At 36.3% G+C, this 24,264-nt stretch overlaps 1 protein-coding gene across 3 annotated transcripts in view; it reads left to right on the top strand.

The window, feature by feature from the left end:
- The window catches only part of tbc1d5.L (TBC1 domain family member 5 L homeolog), a 286,202-nt gene that overhangs the window by 209,068 nt on the left and 52,870 nt on the right, over positions 1–24,264 (top strand). For all 3 annotated transcript variants that reach the window (XM_018266425.2, XM_041565417.1, NM_001091614.1), the window contains 1 exon segment: positions 4,423–4,529. In XM_018266425.2, the coding sequence (XP_018121914.1) occupies positions 4,423–4,529 (107 nt within the window).

Below are 24,264 nucleotides of genomic sequence, written 5' to 3'. Positions count from 1 at the left end.
TATAGCTCGCTTTTCAAAATTAAATGTTTTATAGCTCATGTATCTTGTCCATATACTGTATTTCCAAGTTCAGAATGAAATAATAAAAAGTTGCCTTGTATCACTGATGGTTCCATCTACCAACCCCTATTATTCCCCTTCTTTGCTGGTTTCCAGGTAGAGCTGATAAGCCTACAATTTTTTAGTGTTTAGCAAATCTGTCCTGTATCACGTCGCCAAAAATTTGCAAAACGGTGGAAATTCGCAAATTGCATTACAGTCACTGGCTGTATTTTCTGCACACAATACATTGGAGTCAATTAATTTTTTTTCATGGCGAAACATGACAAACAATTTCACTCATCACTATAAACCCTTGACTCGCAACATGAAAATGCAAAGCAGTTAAAAAACAATCCTATACTAATTTTGTTCTCTGTGCGTTTTCAAAGTACTTAAAGTTAAATAGATGTAAATATAAAACTTGGTTATTTAAAATGTAAAACATTTTTGGATTTCACATTCTTTTGTTACAAAAAAAAAGAAAATCATTATTTTGCAGACTCGCCATTTGCAGAATTATTTTAGTCTTGGAGTAAATATGTACTATCTTTTCACAAGGAGGTTGCTTTGTGTTGTTCAGGGTGATGGATTGGCCTGTTTATTTTTAAGTAAAGCTACAGATTCTCAAGACCAGGGTTTTAAATGAGTCATTGGAGGGCATACATCTGGTCTAGAGCCATTCTAACATTGCTTAAAGGAGAAGGAAGCAACCTGATCAGATTAGATTGTATTGTGTAATTCTTTGTACTTTTTTTTTTCTCTGAGCAATGAGATCTTGGGTTTATTACGGGATGTGCCTATTTCTACAGTACCTCTTTTTTCTTTCTTCCCCTGTCCTCATCCTCACTAACAATCCCCTTCTCCCTTTCCACACGGTATACTTGGTGACTTATCGTGGAAGATATCTGTTGAATGACAATATGCTGTATACCTAACCTGCTTTACTTTTCTTTTTGGAAAATAATAAAGAATATTTGGAAATTAAAGGAGAAGGAAAGGCTTGGTGCACTTGGGGGTGCCAGATGTTGACTTACCTGAAACCCCGGGCCGGTGCTCCTATCAGCAGAAACTGCACCGGCCTGGCGTTATACCAGTGAGCAACAGAGAGCGATCCTCTTCCATCTTTCTCCTTCTCTGCAATTTCGTTCAACTGCGCATGCGTTTGCCCTGGGAAATTTGAAGAAAGAGGAAGACGGAAGTGGATCGCTCCATGGTGCTCACTGGTATAACCCCAGGCCGGAGCAGTTTTTATCTGATAGAAGCACCAGCCCGGGGTTTCAGGTAAGTCAATACAATCACTTGGGGTGCCTAACATTTGCCACCCCAAGCCTTTCCTTCTCATTTAAAGCAGTTGTTGCTGCCAAAAATGGTTCTGTAAACTATGACTTTCAGAGATCTTACTCTGGATCTTATATTATAACAAGCACATCTCTCTGGCATTTATTGTTGCAGTCGCTCTACAAAATATTAAAGTGTTTTGATAATAATTTAAGGAGGCAGCAAATAATCTTAACGAAAAAAATGTGCTAACATAAATGTCAGAATAAATTATGTTTGGGTGCTTTAAAAAAAATTCCCACCTGCACCCACTCCTTAAACAATAGCCAACCTGGCCCAGGGTTGAGAAGACATTAAGAACTGTGTCTGACCCCACCCTGTTGATTTCAGAAAGCCACTATAAAAGGCAGCTCACTTTATTTTTACACTATTCTGCTTTTGAACAGATGAGTAAAAAACATTATGTGGACATTTGGTCATCACTTCTTCTCTTCCTAAACAAGCTTTGATAAATAGCAGATTTATGGCGCAATCTTGGCTACTCATATTCAAAACCAACCTATTCTTGTTGGGATCCTAGCAATGCAGAATGCAGTTCGAGTTTTTGTAACAGATAAAGCACACTCTATTAATACAGGTATAGGATGTGTCCAGAAAGATCCAAATTACGGGAAGACCATCTCCCATGCATTTCACTTCAATAAAATAATTACAATTTTTAAAAATTATTTCCCGTTTCTCTGTAATAATAAAACAGTACCTTTAACTTGATCCTAACTAAAATTTAATTAAACCTTATTAAAGGCAAAACATTCCTGTTTGGTTGAAGTCATGTTTTAATGTATTTTAAGTAGAGCGATCGAAATAACACTCCTTATCCGTAAAACATTTAGGATAACAGGTCCCATACATGTAATCCTGAGTTTATATTGAAATTATAGGGACTTTGACAACAAAGTTAATGATTTTTTTGCTTACTCCTAGGTATCCCCTAAGATGAACTGTGCACACCCCACCCCCTCAGGGCATGTATTAGCACCCCACAGTGATTTTAATTTTGTTTTGTTTTTTGTTTTTTTTACTCTTAACTGAAAATCAGTGCCCACATTTTAAATATCTTTTTTTCCTTCTTAAACTTTACCGTATCACCTAAATGTGAGCTTTCTTTTTACCTGTTTCCTTCAGAAGTTCTTTGCCATGGAAGAGCATTATTAAGACAAAGTAGTGATCTAATGTACTTAAATACATTTGTTTCTTTCAGCAGCTTTAACAGAACAAAAGCCCTAAACATTACCAAGGAAAAAATTCTTGTTTGCAATGCACTTCCAGATAGTCTTGTTGCAGGCAGTCAATATGGTATACTAAACAAGCATCATTAATAGGCTTTGCTTTGACAACCAGAGCAGATGGATTGCTTGCATTTCGACGGGAGAAAAAAATGCAGTTTTCATAGACCTGCTTTGAATGATGTGCTTTGTAATTGCCCTTGTAAAATGCATGATTTTTAGTACACAAAAAAAAAGGAAGGTTTGAATTAAAAGGAAATCGGTTAAAAGGAAATCACCTAGAAAATTCAGTTATTTAGTTGCTTAAATGTCAACCTTTCAATGAAATTTTTGTCATGATGTCTCTATTTTCATTTTATTATTACCAGCGTAATATTATTATAATTAATTTCTGGTTTAACATGTATAGAGCAAATGAATACAGTCAGATTTTAATTAATGTGAATCTGGATAATACACTGGACAAAATAAATGTGTTGCTACGTTATTTAATTCTAATCTATACATTAAGGGGGCCCTTTATTAAACCTCGATTTTTTTTTTCTGGTCGAGTTTTTAAAGGGGAAACCTCAAATTTATTATACCCCAAAGCCAGAAATACTCCATCTCAAACCTGTCAAGATCGTGTAGAAGTCAATGGCAGAAGTTGTTTCTGTTTCTCGTGATCTCCGCTGGATAAGTCTATAAAGTCAGTGTTTTCGTCCAATAAATTGAGTTTTTGATTTGACAAAGACGCCAGGTTTTTTCATGCTGACTTTTTGAGAAGAATTACTGATAAATGAGTTCAATAAAATATTCAATTAAAAAAATTAGATTAATTTGAGTTTAGGTAAATAACCCCCTAAATGTTATTGTGCAAGGTTTCCGTAATTTACACAGTTTTAATCTAAGCAGAACCCACTCTATGTGCAAACAAAGTCGACTATTTCAGTCTAAAGAGATAACAAAAGTGTTTGTACTTTTCACAGAAAACTTTGTTTTTGTTAATTTTGTTTTAAACTTTTTGCTTGCATGGAGGCGTCTATTGTAACATGGAAACACTTGACTGTACTGTTTTGTTGCTAGGATTCTACTTATACTAATACTCTGGATTAGTGTCCCCAAAGTCAAAGCAGGATCTATTACTCTTAAGGTTTCCACCTGTCTAGTTTTCACCTGGACAGCCTCGTTTTTGAGACTAGGCTTTAAAATGAATGGTGTGGCGATCACCACATCATAACTCCATCACGTCACAGGCACACCCCCAGACTGTCATCCACCCCCAGTGGTGCAACTACCACTAACATCGGCAGTTTGCACGGGCGCAGCTCAGCCAAAAATAAATTCCTCCGGAGATGGTTGTAGAGGGGCCTGGCTGCATGACCTGCACCCGGGCTCCACACACCTAGTTATGTTACTGTCCACTCCCGACATCACCGGGGCCGCCCCCTGCCCAGTCTGCAGAAGGTGGCAACCCTAATTACTCCTTATCTGACAGGCTCATTGAAAGACCACCCAAATTTGTGACAAGTAAAACAGACTACCCAAGCTTGCAGAAATGTATGGTTTCTTGTAGTTATAAATGCAGTGGAAAGCCACGCAGAGTGTGGTGTTTGTGGCTAATGTGCCAGCAAGAAAGTGGTTTCTAAGACATGGTTAAAATTAAAAGGCTGCATGTAACCGCATCTGTGAATACTGAGAATATGTAACATTTTTGCGTCATATAATCGTAATTTACACTGTTCTGAGATTGGATGCCCAGGGAAAATGCCCTCTCTGCCCGTCCTAAAACCAGAAATGAACCAAAATAATATTATACATATTTTTTTAATTGTAGTAATCTCAAGCAACTACCAGACATGTTTGGGACTTCTGATGCATTATCCCCCGATTGGTGATGTTCACTCTCTCATTCTCAAGGCTCTGTTTCTCCGAGACCCAAAGGTACAGTAAAATGGCATGCTGTTTTCTTCAGCACTTTAATAATATAGCAACTGCACTATCAAAGTGATAAAATGTGTTTTAAGAACAAGGGCTTACTTGGCAGCTAGTAATAGACATTAGCATAAAGTTTTGGGACCTCATACAGAGATTACGTCTGGAGGCTGTCATCTACTATCTGTACTGACAATTGTACATATCATTAATCACTGGTTGTGCGGTGAGAGGGGGGGAACTAAGCTGGTGCATCTAAGCCTTTTTTTCTGTAGCAACAAGTTAAAACCAAACTGTTTTCAAGTTAGTGGCAATTTAACACAAATGAGCAACATAAGTATTAAATAGAAACATGTAGCATCAGCAGACGCAGGCCATACCTGTCTATGGCGGCCTGTGCCCACCATTGCTCCATAAATTGCATGCTTCAATGTGTGCAGTCTAAGGGGCCTCCCCCCTTCCACTCCTTAGGAATACAGCGCTGCTGAATGCAGGTGACCGAGGTCTTTATGCTTTAAAATAAAGTACAGTGACCTGTGGCAAGACTTTAATACATGAAAGGCAGAACACTAATCAAACTGCCTTCCCAGATGTATGTGACCCCTTAATTGTGTTTTCTGTTGCTCCTTTACACCCAGATTAGAGGTTCAATGGTCAAAATGCTTCTCTTGTGGCAGACACATTTTTTAACTCAAAATAATTGAGATAATTTTTTTAATAGCTTAAGGTTTTATTTCTTTAAGAAATCATACATACCGGGAGAATTCATTACATTATTATCGATCCATCTCTATTTATATTTTTAACCTGTTCCAAAACCAGGGCTCTGTCTTTTGCAATATTATTTGCTTTTAAAGTGACTGTATACATCTGTGTTGATGCACTGGAAATGAATGTGTTTTGTTTATACATTTTAAAGAAACATATTAAAAAAAAAAAAGACTTTTTTTTTTATTTTATCAAGTAAATTTCTAGTATCTCCCTCCTCTCCCTAAATCTGAAGAGGCAAAATGGAATTGGGGGCCTTTCTACCTGTTTTACTACGTCTCAACTATAATAAATAAGAAAGCGCTAAGTATACAGAGGGAAGTGAACTGGTTGGGGGTGTAGAGACAAAAATAATTTCCTCTTCTGCATCAGTACAAACACTGCAAACTTTTTTAATAATCAGAAACTGTGTTTTTATACATGCCATTTTTTAAATAAAATTTCAACCCCTTTAAACACAGACTTTAAGGACTGTCTGAGAAGTAAATGGGCTACTTTCAGTCATTGTAGAGGTAACATTCACTATGAATTTTTCTACATATTGCTCTATTCTGATGCTTAGAATGGTGGGTTGATTAAAGGTATGGATGCACCGAATTCACCATTTTGGATTCGGCCGAACCCCGAATCCTTTGTGAAAGGTTCGGCAGAATACCGAACCGCATCCAAATCCTAATTTGCATATACAAATTAAGGGCTGGAAGGGGAAAACATTTTTTACTTCCATGTTTTGTGACAAAAAGTCATGAGATTTCCCTCCCCATCCCTAAGTTGCATATGCAAATTAGGGTTCGGCTGGGCAGAAGGATTCGGCAGAATCCATCTGAAAAAGTCCGAATCCCGAACCAAATCCTGGATTTATTGCATCCCTAGTTAAAGGTGTTATTTGCCTTTCAATTGAAGAGGTGGTTTACCTTATAGAATGTCCAATTCCAAGTAATTTTGCAATTGGTCTTCATTATTTATATGTTATACTTTTTGAGTTATTTGCCTTTTTCTTCTGACCAAATGGGGGATACTGACCCCATCTAAGCAACAAATGCTCTGTAAGGCTACTCATTTAATGTTATTGCTACTTTTTATTACTTATCTTTCTATTCAAGCCCTCTCTGACTCATATTCCTGAGGCTTATTGGAATCAGTGCATGGTTGCTAGGGTAATTTGGATCCTAGCAACCAGATTGCTGAAATTGCAAACTGGAAAGCTGCTGAATAATTCAAAAACCACAAATAATAATACATGAAAACCATTTGCAAATTGTCTTACAATTACAAACTCTACATCATACTAAAAGTCCATTTAAAGGTGAACTTTTAACTAGTTTTCTGTAGAGAGTGATCATTTTTTATTATTTGTGGTTTTTGAGTTATTATTTTTCAACCATGCATTGATTTGAATAAGAGAGGGTCTGAATAGAAAGATGAGTAATAAAAAGTAGCATTAACAATACATTTGTGGCCTTACAGAGCATTTGTTTTATATGGGGTCAGTGACCCCATTTTGAAAGCTGGAAAGAGTCAGAATAAAAAAACTATAAATAATAAAAATTGAAGTCCAATTGAAATGTTGCTTAGTATTGTCTATTCTATAAATTACTAAAAGTTAACTTAAAGTGAACCACCCTTTAATGACAACACTGAGGTAAGTAGTGTCAGCCCATACCGACACTGCCCTATAATTATATTGTTATGACACTGTCACATATAAGACTGCCATTTCTTAATGTCTGAGTTGTTTTCTGGGTTCTGTTTTTTCAGCACTTTTGGAAGCTCCTTAGCTAAAAAGTTTTATTATCATTTAGTGTATCTCGTATGTTATGTGAAACACCTCTTTTATACTGTTACTTTTATTTCACCCCTGTTGTGTTTCTTTGACAACATCTGCCTATGTCTTATTTCAGGTATAAAATCTAGCTGATCTGACAGCTACCTGAATCTGCACCAACATTTTATGGTAGAGCATATGGTTCGCGTCATTGTCATTGTAGATAGAGCAATAAATAAGCACAAATTCCTATTTATTTGAAAGAAAATGTTTTTTTTTTTGGCCAGATTCATTAGGTAAGCATTTTGTAGCCCAGCTGAACTTAACAAAGTTCACAGGAGTGAATTCCTAAATGAAGATGAATGCGGGAAGAAGGGATCATGCTTTGAAAGTGGAGATATAATTATGGTGCAAAACTCTGAAAGCAGTAGAATCATTTAGCTCATGTCACAAGGACAGATGTTTTTGTAAAAGTAAAACTTTACTTTCTTTAAATCCCATTTAATTGTAGTCATTTTAAATTGCTTAGTTTAACAGGCAATATACCTGTTGCGCAAACTATAAGGACAATAACCTGCACCTAATAAGTTTTAAAAATCTTAATAGTCAGCATGTTATTGGTCATAAATGGGGTGATCATTTTAAACAAAGAATTACACAGTGGGGTAAATTTACAACCAATGAACTTTTTTGAACCAGTGAGTAATTAGCTTAAACCATCCAACTGAAAATTAGACAATGAAAACAAATACTTGGTTGTTGCTATGGGATGTTGTGCTAGTGCAGGCTTTCCCAGTATTGTAAATGAGGCCAAGTAGTTATATGAAGTTAGATGATCTGCTGACCTGTGGCCTGATGCCCTCATACAGGTAGTATAAGAACAGATAGGGGACATGAAACAAAACTGCTATATAATTTCGTTGTAACACATTGGTCCAGCTTAAGAAAAGGAAACTCTTTTTACTAGCATGGTGATATGCTATCACTCTTGGGGTTGCTCCATGTATTGCTTCTTAACTTTTCCTTTATTGGACACATTTCCCTGGCTACACCTCAGATAACATCAAGTTGCAACCCTAGGGCTGCGAAAATTATTCTTCACTGTGTCCCTCACATGAACAATGAAATCTATCTATCACTCCACGAGGCCAATGGGAAGGTGTAAGGAACGGTGTGTGGATGCTTATGCATAACTAAAACTGAAATGTAAACTCATTAAACATTCATAAAAGCTTTTAGGCAGATCTTAATGGCCCCCCTGTGACTTCATTTTTTTAAACTTTCTGTTATGTATATTCTATGTCTTCTGAAATGTTTATGGATTAGGAGGAGTGATTTATCTCTAAGTTAACTTTTAGTATGTTATAGAATGGCTAATTCTAAGGAACTTTTCAATTGGCTGTAATTTTTTCTTTTTATTATAGTAAAAAGAGTTATAGTTTTCCTTTCCAGCTTTCAGTTGGGGGTCACTGACCATCTCTAAAAAACAAATGCTCTGTAAGGCTACAAATGTATTGTTTTTCCTACTTTTTATTGTTTCTAATCAGCCCTTTTCTATTCGTTTTCCAGTCTTATACAAATCAGAGCATGGTTGCTAGGTTACTTTGAACCCTAGCCACAAGATTACTGAAATTGCAAACTGGAGCTGCTGAATTAAAAGCTTAGTAACTCATAAAACACAAATAATAAAAAATGAAGACTAACTGCAAGTTGTATCAGAATATCACTCATCTACATCATACTAAAAGTTAATTTAAAGTTAAACATCTTTAATAATTACATTTGTTTCAATCTCTTTTACAAGTTTAAAGTTGTAAAAACAGTTTTACATCAAAATAGCATTATTTACATAATAATATAACATCCATATACTGTCACAAATTATTAACTATAGTTCCATAATTTACAACAGTGAATAAAGTTTTAATCCATATTTATGTTTACATTTTGAACTTTAAATCATTGGCTCACCACCACCTCATACCGGTTTTACTTTTCAAAAAAGAATTAAAAAAAAAAAGAAAACTTTAAAACCCAATTAGAAACAAAAAGTCATAGAAGATGTGAACATATTGTTTTTCCTAAATAACCAGATGTTCTTTCGTCTCCTGAAGGCAAAAAGGCCTAGGAATAAAAGGTTTAAAACTATTGTTTTAAGTTAACTGTGAATTTGGAAAATCAGCATTGTACCCTGTAGCAAACAAAATTCTAATGCAATATCATAGGCAAAGCAATATAAAGAAAAAAATCACATTGTCTATTTATTGAATTTAAAGTGTTAACTTTATTCCAGTGAATAATACATACAGCACTGCTTAATTTCTCTAGAGCATTAACACTGTAGATTTGCTACTAAGCAACCCATCATTTTATTACCATTTTAAGTTATAAAGGTGGTCAGAATTGCGATTAGAAATTAAATGGACATGAGTCCATTAAACACTGTTGTGCAGTTTGAATTAACCTCTTTCCCTACCCCTTTGTTCAATCAACCAGTGATGTCAAACAACTCCATTCTAATACAAGCTCAAGCTTCAAACCGAGTTTTTATGCTTATAGGATTGTAACAGAAAATGGACAGGAGTATTTTGCCTGGAAGTAAATAGGATTGTGAAAAGAAGGAATGCAAAGTCTGTCTTTTGGCATCACAGGATCAGTAAAACTATAATGATAGATTCCTAATATTACCATTAACATAATAAAATCCCTGATAGGGCCATATGATTTAGCAGAATAACGCCATAGGCATGATAAGATCCACCACAATGAGGATGATAAGCCCCTGCTTCAGTGATCTGAAATTCTCCAAAATCTAAAAATGACCTGGATTGGGTTTAATTCCTTATAGTAATCTTATATATACCTCTGTAGACCATAGCGGGACATAAAGTGCCATACTTTTTCCTCTTTATTAAAGGGATCCACCTCCAGCAGAAGGACCCCTTGGGTAGATTATCTTGACTAAACACCTTAATTCGCTTGAGCCTCTGGTTGGGTGAAAAGTTATGTTCTGCCATTTTGGAGCATGGTGCCTGGGAGAAGATCAGCAGTGACTCTGTATACCCATTAATAAGTGCCTCACTATACCCATTAGCCTTGTCTAAATGTACCTTGGACAGAACGTTGTTTTGGCTCCATACATGGGCAAATAATCTGTCAAATTGGCAAACAGTTGACTCATGTATGGCCAACTATCGTTTATTTTGCACCTGTCAGCAATACCTATGTCACATCACCAAAAAAGGAGAAAATTAAAAATGCACTAAAGGCCTAAGGATCAGTGGATTATGCAGCCATAATGAGAAAATGTAGAGATAGTTATGGTATATTTTTATAATGGAGTGCAGTGACATAGCAGCCTATATTTATGTAAAGGGAGCTGGACCACATTAACAATGGAGTGGAGAGAGTTCTAGTTCCAACCACTTTGTAAAACACTGATTAGATCTGGGGCTGGTGTTATGTTGCACTGAGAGACAGGTTTATCCAAATCCCCCTAATAACTGGAATAATTTGAGCCTATTTATTCTTGGTCAGAACCCACTGCTTGCAAGGCTGTTTTTCTATATACACTCTATGGGCCTGATTTATTTACATTTGTATTTTTTTTCACTCATATTTTTTTTTCCAATGGGAGCTGGCAATTGTTTGTCGATTTTTTCTTTGCTTTGAGCTCTTTTTTTGTGTTTTGTTTTTTTTTTTCAATTGTAATCACATACAAAATGCTCCAAAAATGCAGGATTTTGATATTTGTTGTTGAGATTCTTTCTGCATTTTTATTTGCTCTTTTTATTTTAGGATCTTTTAATAAATAACTCAACATTTATGATTTTTTGAAAAAGTGTTTTTTGGGGGCATATTAATGAAATGTAAATAATATTTTCTTAAAGCCATTTTTATTTTTAAATTTGTGAAAGTTTTTGTAATGTTTTTAAAATCTTAAAAATTGGGTTGAAAATACAGAAATAAAGAGTGTTGTGAAACTGAGAAATTGAGAAACATTGAAGACATGTGCTTGCAATTTCAGCAATCTAATTGCTAGGGCACACATAACCCTAGGAACCATGCATGGAATAAGAGACTGGAATATGAATAGAAGAGAGGCCTGAATATAGTTGAGTAGATGAATAATAAAAAGTAGCAACAGCAATAAATATGTTGCTTTACAGAGCATTTGTTTTTTGGATGGGGTCAGTGACCCCTATTTGAAAACTGGAAAGAGCCTGAAGAAGACAAGGCAAAGGCAAATAATTCAAAAACTATAAAAAAAAATAAAATAATGAAGGCTAATTGAAAAGTTGCTTATAATTAGCCATTGTATAACATACTAATGATGAACCACCCCTTTAAGTGTTAATGCATGTAGCATGAGGCATGTGAATATATTCTGTTTTCATTTATAGCCAACCTAAGCATTAGTTCTTTTGTCACTTTCAGCAATGCACTCAGTGCTAATAATCTGTCATTCCAATACTAGGCATACTAAATTTGGGATTAACAAACATTGTATTCCTTCCTTTTGCTTTACATATTGCATATTACAATGCTTCATCCGTTTTCAGAAATGGAAGTGAAGCTTTTCCCCCTTCTTTGTTTCTTATTACTTACAGTTGAACTACAAATATAGCAATTACAGAACCATTTTTGCATATAGATGTAGTCACTGTACCATCTGTTGGGAAAGATCACATTAAAAAAGTACATTCATTGGACTTGAGGAGCCGTCATGTTTAAATATCTCTTTGGGTGGCATCAGTGTGATACAGTAACGTAATATGTCCTGTACCATCAGCAACGCTGCTTTGTAGAGAAAGCAAAGCTCTTCTGAGCTGTAATACACAATAAAATATTCACAATGCAGCTTCATGCTTTGCCGTTTAAGTAGCATTTCTAAAATAATTTTAGGGGTAATTTGCAACGATATAAGTGATATATAACATTAGAGAAAATTGGACGGCAGCCGCAAGATCAGTTAGCTGGCGCTGGCAGGACTCGCGAGGTGCCTGATAGTTGACCATCTTCAGATCTGACAGCGACTGAAAAATAAGAGGATAAATTAGCATTTTCATTTAGAAATATCGCAGGCTTTAGAAGAATTAAGATGGATCTACCATTTCAAAGGAGACCAAGGAGGATATTTCTACAAGCTGTCTTTTTTAGAAATATTTGTTTAAATAAGGCTAATTTAGTTAATCCTTAACAGTTTTGTGGTAATTGCAGCTATATCAGGCTGTTTGTTCCAGCTTTAAAATACTGCAGAATTTTACGATCCAAAAACAGAAAGAAAAAAAATCTGTTTGCTTGGCAGCAGAGAGACAAATATTTTTCTGACAGTTTCACTTTGCATATACTGGTAACTACTGCAATGTATCTTCATCACGCGCATGCATTTAGCTTATTTGATTTCCGTTATGTTCCACTAAATCCCTTTTAGTGACTGAGGTTTGCCCACCTGTCTCTTCTGAAACACCTGCAACATATGTTTGTGTAACCCTAATATGCATTTCCTTTTGGGGCCTATGAATTTCCCCTAGAGCTTTTTGCTTATAAACAGCTGAGTAATTTTGTTTTCTAATGACAGTTGCTTTTTTTCCCCTGGCAATGAGGCAATAACATATTCTCTAAGCTAAGAATGTAATTTTTCACCAAAGCCACAATTTTTGTTTACTATGTTCTGCATCTGAAGCGTAGATTTGTTCCTTTTAATAGCAAGATTTAATAGGTGTGAATGCTTCTGTTTTGCAGTTCTTCACTGCAGGTGTAATGTGCTCAAATGCAGTCAGTTTGCCAATGGTTACTAAAAGAATGGGACTTATAAGTCTAAATTTCTTTTTCAAGAATTTGAGAGCTTCTAAGAGACTTTCTACATACACATTTGCTAATGTTGTTTTACCAAAACTCTTGTTAAAGTGTATTTTCGTAGTTGGTGCTTTGAAGCAGAGCACTCCTTTAAATGTTTTATCAAAATATACTATTCAAATCTGAATTTTACTTAAATCTGCAATTTACTGTGCATTTAGAAGAACTTCAGCGGGGAATAGCTTGGCTGTAATAACAAACATATAGCCACAAAATTGACGAATAAATGTTGACTAAGTGCAGCATGTAATGCAAGCGCTTATAATCATACTTTACATAGAGCCAGCGTAATCATACGTATTTCCATACTTCCACATTGAAGCTAGCAGCCCAAGTCCCTATCACCATAGCTGTCAAGTCTCCTGATTGTTTTCAGGAGTTACCTGATTTGAAGTGTTTCTTCCCGGCCCTCTGTAACGAAAAGGTACTCCACCATTTTTTTCACCTCTCCCTGTCTGAATGCGCCCAAATTTTCAGATGCATGCTTTTGCCCATCGGAAAAACTTCCAATTGGGCACTGTACTAGGATGACGTCAATTTCACACACACACACACAGGTTTGCCACCTTTTTCCGAAGAAAGGTCTGGACAGGGGGCGGTGTGACATCATTGAGGCGATTGCATCACAGACAGATCGCATCACCTGGGCGGGGCTATGAAGTGTTGATCAGCAATTAACCGATTGCCTTGTCCAAACCAGACAGGTGTCAACCCTACACACAAAAATAATATAGCAGTTAGCCCATCCAGGACTGGACTGCAAATCTGTGGATTCTGGCAAATGGCAGAGGGTCTGCTGTAAGATGTTATAGACATCTATTTGTGGGGTTGCCACCTTTTTTTTTGCTCACAGTCCGGACAGGGGGCAAATTCAACGATGTCATGGTCGAGGCTATGACTTGGCTAATGGCCGATCGCTGCTCAATTCTAGGAAATTCCTGCTCGGTTTCCTAATTTGAAAAACCCGACAGGCCGTTTTGACCCGGGAAGCCCTTCCAAAAACCGGACTGTCCAGGTCAAAACCAGACAGATGGCAACCCTAAGTTAAAGGGCAACTGGAGGGGCAGAAATTTGCCATCTGTTATTGGAGCCCAAGACTTGTTGCATTGGCTCTTGTCTCTTCCAGATGTTAGCCTGAAATGGCACAGTTCTGAACCAAGGGGGTTTCATTCATTTAAATGACTGTACCTCCCCTGCACATTACTAAGTATAATTTTGTATTTCAGAAATAGTTTACTGCTGTTTTTCTACATGCAGCTATTCAGTCCACAAAAAAGGTTCAGTGGTTCCACACACTGTATCAGTTAGCAGAATTCCTTTTTGCATAGAATGCAGAATCTTGCAGTACCATAGGTGGCAAAATCACAGTCTTTCTACTTCATGGAATTACAAGTTAAATATACACAAATACATTACAAACTCAGGAAGTTTAAATTTGATCTTTTTTTTTTACTTCGTTTGCATAATGACCCAAATCTTTTTATTGAAATACCTGGTGCTGTATTTGCTTGTTCAGCATTGAACTGGTTATTTTCATACTTTGGGTTTATATATTGTGCAGGTTAATACAGGGTAATAATTTTGATGTGTAACATAAGAATAATTTGCTTTTTTAGGCTGGTAATAGGGAACTGAAATGTTCTGATAGCTTGTTGTGATTATTATCATAATTAGCTAATACAGGTATCATCCTTGTAACACTTCTGTTATGTTTTATATCAAACATTTTATCCTGTAACATATCAACTGGCTTTATTGTATACCCCATGTTAAACATCCTGTAAGGGTAGGGGCACACTGGGTGATTCGGGGAGATTTAGTAGCCTGGCGACTAATCGCCTCGTCTTTGCGGCAACCAATCTCCCTGAACGCCTTCCCTTTGCACCGGCTGTAATGGAAGTCGCCTGCGGCATGGCACACGCGGCGCTTCATATTCCGAAGACGCCTGAAGTCGCCTCACGAGGAAACTTTGGGCGACTTCAGAATATGAAGCACCGCGTGTGCCATGCTGCAGGTGACTTCCATTATAGCCAGCGCAAGACAGAGGGAAGGTTTTTGGAGAGATTGGTTGATGCCAGGCGACTAAATCTCCTTGAATCGCCCATTGTGCCCCTACCCTAAAGGGGCTAGTCACCATAGAATTAACTTTTAGAATGATGTAGAGCGTGAAACTCTGAGACAATTTCACTTTTTATTACTTATGGTTTTTTGACTTATTTTTTATTCAGCAGCTCTCCAGTTTGCAATTTCACTCTGGTTTCTAGGGTCTAGGGTCCAATTTACCCTAGCATCTATGCAATTATTTGAATAAGAAACTGGAATATGAATAAGAGAGAGCACAAATAGAATGTTGGGTAATAAACAGTAGCAATAACAATTTGTAGCCTTAAAGAGAATTTTTTTTTTCACATTTGAAAGCTGGAAAGAGTCAGAAGAAATAATTACAAAACTATAAAAAAATAATATTAACAATAAAGACCAATTGAAAAGTGGCTTAGAATTAGCCATTCTATAACAGACTAAAAGTTAACTTAAAGGTGAACTACCACTTTAGATTTGTGTGTGGGGGGGGAACTGAGGCACCCTCACGTTACGCCACTGCTTTTTGTTGTTGTCAGCTAACTGTCAGTCTCAGGTGAAGCAATGTATTTTTCTAATTTACATCCTTGTATTAAAGGATTAAGTCCTAAGTATTTAATAGTTCAATGCCTCTATTTTATGCATTGTCTGTTAAGTGCTAAGTAGTCACTACAGCCCAGTAATAAATATATCAGCATTCTCTGTCTATAAATTAATACAGGGATGTTATACTTGACATCACACAGGATATTTCCTCAAATGACATCATGAAACCTGACTGTTTCTATTCCTGACAACAACATGTAATGTAGAGTGTTGGGGGGGGGGGGAATCAATGCAGTTCTATTTTGATAAGTCAGTCATTTTGGGACTTTTGCTTAGGGAAGTGTTTTATTAAATGGTTTCTATTTCAGAGCAGTAATTTATTTATAAGATATTAGTGTTCACTAGAAGAGTGGTTCGGACAAGAGTGGCCATTTTTAAAGCTCCTGCGCTCAAGTTCAAGAGTACTATGTGAAGAGTTCCTATGTGCATCCTCCTGCCGACCCCTTTTGAATCTTAGCATGACCTGGTGCAGTCCCTGCACTCTGAAATGGCTATTTTCACAATGCCTCACAAAGTAGGCTATGCGCAAAATAATTCCCTTTTTCTGCACTTTGCATACTGTGTGTGGTATTGTGAATGTACACTAAGAAAGCTTAGCAGGACCAAAGAAACAACTTTACTGCCCTTGTTACAGAATTTGATCAAGGGTAAATTACATCTGAATAAATAATTCAATTGAAATAGTTCTTTAAAAAAAAAGGGGGGGAAATTTTAGGATGATAGTATGCCTATGTTATATGATGTATATGTATACCATATACATGTATGGGACCTGTTATCTAGAATGCTCAGGACCCGGGGTTTTCCGGATACAGGATTTTACTGTAATTTGGATCTTCATACCTTAAGTCTACTCAAAATCATTTAAATATTAATTAAACCCAATAGGATCAATAATTATCATTTATATCCTATTTGGGATCAAGTAGTACGTGGTACTGTTGTATTACCACAAAGTAAAAGGAAATTGCTTTTAAAGGGGACCCGTCACCCAAAAAAAATTCTAAATCCTATTTTATCACAATAGTCAGGTAAAATGAGCTTTAATTACACTTTATAAAGTATTAGACTGGAACCATTTTGCGGACACTGTTATTAAGGCAAGTCTTGCATCATCTCAGAATCTTGTTTGTGCACAAGAATGGGGGACCCGATGTCCATCCTCATGCCTTTGCTACACAATTAAATGGTGAAGAGAACGGGGGAATGTGGGGAGAGCAGAGACATCTAGGAAGTGCTGAATGGAAAGTGAAAGTAATTTTCTGCCCCGCCTCTATGCCTAAGGCATAGTGCTGCTCCAGCAGAATTCTGCACTGAAATCCATTTCTCAAAAGAGCAAACAAATTTTTTTATATTCAATTTTGAAATCTGACATGGGGCTAGACATATTGTCAATTTCCCAGCTGCCCCAAGTCATGTGACTTGTGCTCTGATAAACTTCAATCACTGCAATGTACTGCAAGTTGAAGTGATATAACCCCTCCCTTTTCCTCCCAGCAGCCAAACAAAAGAACAATGGGAAGGTAACCAGATAACAGCTCCTTAACACAAGATAACAGCTGCCTGATCTAAGATCTAAGAACAGCACTCAATAGTAAAAACCCATGTCCCACTGAGACACATTCAGTTACATTGAGAAGGAAAAACAGCAGCCTGCCAGAAAGCATTTCTCTCCTAAAGTGCAGGCACAAGTCACATGACCAGGGGCAGCTCGGAAATTGACAAAATGTCTAGCCCCATGTCAGATTTCAAAATTGAATATAAAAAAAATCTGTTTCCTCTTTTGAGAAATGGATTACAGTTCAGAATTCTGCTGGAGCAGCACTATTAACTGATTCATTTTGAAGAAAAAAATTTTTCCCATGACAATATCCCTTTAAAGTGGACCCGTCACCCAGACACAAAAATCTGTATAATAAAAGTCCTTTTCAAATTAAACATGAAATCCAATTTCTATTTTTTATTAAAGCATTCATAGCTGTTGTAAGCTAATTTAAAAATCTCAGCTGTCAATCAAATATTGTCTGCCCCACCTCTATGCCTAGGCATAGAGGCGGGGCAAACAATTGCTTTCACTTTCCATTCAGCACTTCCTAGATGTCACTGCTCTCCCCACATTCCCCCTCTCTCTCTTCATGATTTAATTGTGTAGCCAGGGCATGGGGATGGACTTCAGGTCCCTGATTCTGGTGCACAAACAAGATTCTGAGATGATGCAAGGCTTGTCTTAATAACAGTGTGCACAAAATGGCTCCTGCCTGCTTGCTATAATTATGAATTCCCAGACTGGAAACAAGATTCAAATAATTTATATAGTGTAATTAAAGTTCATTTTGCTTGACTAATGTGATAAAATAGAATTTTGAATCATTTTTGTTGGGTGACGGGTCCCCTTTAAGTCTACTAGAAAATCATGTAAACGCTAAATAAACCCATTAGGCTGGTTTTGCTTCCAATAAGGATTAATTAAATCTTAGTTTTGATAGTAAAAGCTACTGTTTTAGTATTACAGAGAAAAAGAAAATAATTTTTGATTAATATAATGGAGATTATGCGAGATTCCGTAATTTGGAGCTTTCTGGATAACAAGTTTATAGATAACGGATACCATACCTGTACCTGCCTTTCTTTGTTTGCTGTGATGCATATGTGCAAGTATGTGTAAAACATACAATTTTACCTTTGGGCAGAGTCAGGCCCCCATTTTAATAACAGACGACATGGTCAGGAAAAAAGTTTTTGTCTTTTATGAACATTTCTCACTGTTCTAACTGGTTTGTATTTGTATAGTGTGCAATATGTATACAATGTTACAAGTTATAATGGAAATGTTCTATGCAGTCAGTTTCATTTCATTTGCTTAACCGTTTGCATGTAATAGACATATACACTGAGCCTTAGAGAGCCAGAGAGTTAACAGAAGAAGTGCTATGGGTTTGATACTGCAGGCAATGGGACTCTTCTGTCTCTGTCTTAAATTTCTGAAATGTTATTCTTCAATTTTGTTCTCACGTTTTCCATTATACCTTCAAAATTGCATTTCAAGTGCACTTTTTAATCTGCCAGTACTGTAAACAGCTCATTTTAATACGGCAAACCTCACAGGAATGTAAATTGCCCTGCTGAAGTAATACTTGCATCTTATTCATATATTCAGGTAGGATCATTATTCCTAATAATGGATGTAAGTACTTAGATGCCAGATCTGTGTTTCTCGCCCTGAATTGCTTGTCAATCCTTTGAAAACACATGTGCGCCATATGATCTATCTCCTCATTGTTTTCAATAACAAGGCGCTTAATCGAGCCTTTATTTTGTTAGAAGTATAAAAAAAAAAGGAGAAGAAAAAGAAAGAAAAGACAAACTCTGTTTTACGGTTTCAAAATACCTCAATATTATTGTTGTCTTCATTTAGTAAAATGAAATGTTAATGTTTGGTCTCCATTAGGAGTTGGCCGTTTATTATTAGTAAAACAAAATATCTATGAATTGGAACTGTTCCAACTGCATTCTGTGTACTTTATACTGTGCTGCCTATAATAGATGGACTGTCAAACCAAGACTGATATTTATCTAGCGGCTGGGGGACCCAGGGATGATGTGGGGGCCCCAAAGGCAGCAGACCAGGTCCCCCCACTCCGACACTGATCACACTGACCCCTCTGCCTGTGCAATATTTTGTTTGTGTAGCACAGTATATTTTTCCTTTAATTCTATTTAATTGGATTGAAATCCATGCCGATGTTTGTGACCCCAAGAGCTTGTACTTAAACATTAGCCTTATGTATTTACATATTCAAAATATTCCCTATTCTGTTACCCCATAGCAATCAATCAGCAGCTATCATTTTAGCTGCATTAAATAAGTGTATGTGAAAGTGTATGAGTAAATAAAAATGCATTGGTTAGTACATGTATGGGACCCGTTTTCCAGAATGCTCAGGACCTGGGGTTTTCTGGATAATGGATCTTTCCATAATTTGGATTTCCATACGTTAACTCTACTAGAAAATCATGTAAACATTAACCCCCCAAAAAAGCTGTTTTTGCTTCCATTTAGTATTAATTAGATTTTAGTACAAGGTACAGTTTTATTAATACAGAGGAAAAGGAAATTTAAATATGGATTATTGGATTATTATCTGGATAAAATGGAGTCCATGGGAATCTTGTGGCTGTTATGTGACAGCATTCTCAGATTAAACAATTTAGGTTTTAGGGTTATAAATCAGAAGCCAACTATTTCCCTCCCTAAAAAAATGTACAGAGAACAAGGATTCCTACATCTATGTAAAAAGCAGTACAAAAAGTGTGACCACTTTTAAATCAAGTAACAAAGTGTCATTCTGAATTTTCAAATAATATTTTTCATTGAGAGAATTTGGAAACCCCTTGAACGTCACTATGATATTTCCAGAGGGCCAGACCCAAAAGCTCTGGACATAATTTGTATTTATGTTGAATACGCTCAACATAAATGCTTATTGAGTTTGTTGTATTTTGTATTACATACATGTCAGACACAGAAGCAATAAAGGGTATTCCCTTGTTTTAATAATGGAAACTTCTGGCTTATATATATATATATATATATATATATATATATATATATATATAGATATATATATAGATATATATATAGATATATATAGATATATATATATAGATATATATATAGATATATATAGATATATATGAGCCAGTGAGTGCATAAGGCATCCTTTTCGACCCTCACAAGGGGTCTTTATCAAGTATCTTGATAAAGACCCCTGTGAGGGTCGAAACAATGATTGGTTAAATAAAGAATGAAAACTTCTTCTGCAAGATCCTCTTTGTGCAACAACTTTTTTCAAACCTATATATATATATATATATATATATATATATATATATATATATATATATATATATATATATATATATATATATATATGTGTGTGTGTGTGTATATATTTCTGTATATATGTACTGTATAATACACAAGATCCATGAATATCCTTCAATATATATCCATATAGACGGTGTTTGATAATGTAATTGGTTATAATTGGTGTTTAGGTCCCCAGGCAGAAGATAGTGCAGGGCATTTGCTTCTTTAATCTCTACCACTTTTGTGCTCAGATCTGTGGGAAAGCCACAAAGGCCTGGTCCTAGGGCAGTAGGATTCTAGGGGTGGCATTCAATCCAGCAGCATCCACATTGGTTTGAAGCATTGGAGAAGCAGGAGATAGTTTTCTTAATTTCCCCGTTGCCAATCTTCAATGCTCCGGACCTGATAAAAGAAATTTGTGCATGCCCACTTATCAAGGGGAGGGGCGGAATCGATGAATGACTGCAGGTCTAGGTGTGTCCAATATGTAAATCCGGCCCTGACCACTTTGATACACAAGGAAGTCTTAAAGCAGGTAAATAACTTCTAATGAATAAGGACACTAAGCAGCTGCTCTCTGAATAGCACATTATGTACCTTCAGTCTTTAAGTTGATGTGGAACCAGGTTACTGTAAAGCTCATCTTTCTTTTGGTCCGTAAAAAGGTGACTGCATCACTTATCCAAAACATAAAGGTATTTGTTCAGTTGTTCAGCTGACCCCATCTAAAAACAAATGCTCTGTAAGCTACAAATGTATTGTTATTGATTGTTGATTGTTTTATTACTCATCTGTCTATTCAGGTCTCTCCTATTCATATTCCAGTCTCTTATTCAAGTCAATACACAGTTGCTAGGGTGATTTGGACCTTAGAGAATTGCAGAAATTGCAAACTGGAGAGCTGCTAAATAACTAAAAAAAACACAAATAACAACAAATGAAACCCAATTGCAAATTGTCTCAGAATATCCCTCTTTACATCATACTAAAAGTTAACGCAGAGGTGTACAGCCCCTTTTAAAGGAATATGCAGCGCCTCTCCCACCTCTTATTGATTTAAAGAATTTTACTGATAATGTGAGCATGACCCCTTCAGAGCTCCCTATAAAACATTTTGATTAATAAATAAAACATCTTTAATCAAATCAAAACAAGTGGCTACAGCCACTTACCTCTATATCATTGCATTTAGGTATGTTGCATTACATAACTGTATCAGTTAAGGTAAAACATGGAGCATTTAACATGAAGTACAGTACTTGTTTGGATGCCAGAGATAGCACGAGACTGCCCACAGCAGCCATCATAACAGAAGGGCTTTTGCAATTCATTGTATGTTTTATATATGGTGCAGCTGTTAATTTGCTAATATATAGTCAGTAACTTGAAATGTAGTTCTCTCTGAAGGTATCCATACACCTTTATTGTCTTATTTATATTTACAGGAGTGTAAGTGAAAGTATTAGTTTGGGGGGGTGAGTTACAACTTCACAAGAAAACAAGAGAAAAGACCAGTGTGTTGTCCCATAGGCAGAAACTGAGTTATATGTATGTATGTATAGGCAATTGGGGGGCATTCAGATTTATGGACAACAAGGAGGTGCCAGAATCAAATTTGTTTGTTCAGAACATTTCTGCTTATTGCAGCCTCTCTAAATCTTGATAAATAATACTGGAGGATACTAAGAATTGCATTATATTGCCGCAATACATTTTTCAACTCCAATAATTTTCTTTAATGATGTACCTCTGACATCATGCAAAATAATGATTTATAACATATTTACTCCAAACTAGGGATGCACCGAATCCAGGATTTGGTTTGGGATTTGGCCAGGATTGTGCCTTTTTTGCCAGGATTCAGTTTCGGCCGAATCCTTCTGCCCGGCCGAACCGAATCTGAATCCTAATTTGCATATGTAAATTAGGGGCAGGAGGGAAATCACGTGACTTTATGTCCAAAAACAAGGAAGGAAAAAAATGTTCCCCTTCCCACCTCTAATTTGCATATGCATATTAGGATTCGGATTCAGTTCAGTATTCGGACAAATCTTTCACAAAGGATTCGGGGGTTCGGCGGAATCCAAAATAGTGCATTCGGTGCATCCCTTCTCCAAACGCTACTACTTCAAACAGATCAGATATTTTGTCTGAATTATCACATAGAGGGAAAAAAAATAGTCTCAGCACAGGTTAGTACGTGCTATATGTATTAAAAATATTCCTTCCCTCTCCATAGCCTCTTGCACAGAGCAAGAGAATGTCCCCTTGACTTAATTTCACTTTTCACTGTAGGGGCCCCAACTAAAGACCAGTTTAATCATCTGGATCACTGCTGATACTGAGTCAAGTTCTGTAACTTGCCACTAGAATCATAAATGAGGACACCACTAGCAGCCAGTGTCGGACTGGGACATCAGGGGCCCACCCAAAAACCTTAGACCAGGGGCCCACTCTCGGTACTATTATTCCTCCTCTCCTCACTCAACCTCTATTCTCCTAGTCTCTTTTCTTTATATACTATAATCAATTATTCCATCTATTTAGCCTCTTTTTCTCATAGAAATAGGGAATGACCATGAAATAGGCCAAATGTTTAGCAGCATGAGGGGCCACTGACACCTGGGCCCATGGGGACTTTTCCTGGTATCCCGGTAGGCCAGTTCAATACTGCTAGCAGCACTTTACTGAGTTTAAGCCACAAAGCAAACACTATTAGGTGACAGTCCTGTTTATGCTAAATATGTGCCCGTGCCATTTCAAATATCCTAAGCTGTTCCTCTGAATAAAGCATCTATAAATCTTTGAAAAGTACCATTTGTAACACATGAGCAACTTTTTTCTCTTTTTGTCTCTTTAATGCGAGTTTGCTTTAGTACTCATGTCATAGGTTGTGCCTGCCATCTAGTGGCCATAGATTATATGTGCCGGTGCACCATAATGACATTTTTTTCTAATCTGTAATCAGTCAATAATGTTATTATTTACCTGTGACTGCACACGTTTCCTTAATTATACGTAGATCTTCAAAATGAAAGCATGATTGATGTTTTAAAAGGCTCAACTTTATTAAAGTTTAACTCGCTTTGCAATTCATAATTCAGTATTAATTACTAGAAATAATCTTATTCTTTGTCATCATGTAGAAAATCCCATTGGGTAGAATCACAGCTACAGCCGTCCTCTTCATTGCACTAAATTCTTTGCTTTTGTTGAGTTATATGAAGAAGAAAAGTCCAGGGGGCTCATTTGGGCCCCTTTTTTTATTAAATTATCTAATAAAGATGAAGACAGGGATGAGCTACCTTCTAGTCTACAAATCTGTAGACTGTAGAATTGTGCACTATATATGTGTGGCCAGCCAGTGAACATGTCTGTTTGAATTAGGCAAGTTATTTTACTTGAATACTCTGTCCAATCAGATGCTACTAAATTAACTGCCTTTTATTTCCTAATTGTCTCTATAACATTCTGTGTTGACAGTGCAAACTTTTCTTTTTTTCCTGGAGATTTTCATATAACTTAAGTGGATACATTTTATTTCAGACTTGATACATTTAATACGTGTATTATTCGCTTTTCTTCTAAATACATCAGCCTTGTGCTAACCCATACAATGCTTTTCTGTTGAGCATCCAGCTGGTAGTATAGACAGCTATGTACAGTCATTTAAAATATAATACAGGTATGGATTCCAAAAAGCTCGGAATTACAGGATGACCATAGATTTTGCTTTTATAAAATAAGTCACATTTTAAAAAAATATTTCCTGTATCTCTGTAATAATAAAACAGTAT

Source organism: Xenopus laevis, chromosome 6L (assembly GCF_017654675.1).
Source record: "Xenopus laevis strain J_2021 chromosome 6L, Xenopus_laevis_v10.1, whole genome shotgun sequence".
NCBI lineage: Eukaryota > Metazoa > Chordata > Amphibia > Anura > Pipidae > Xenopus > Xenopus laevis.
The sequence above is the reverse complement of the archived record's forward strand: the minus strand, read 5'-3'. Positions and strand labels throughout refer to the sequence as shown.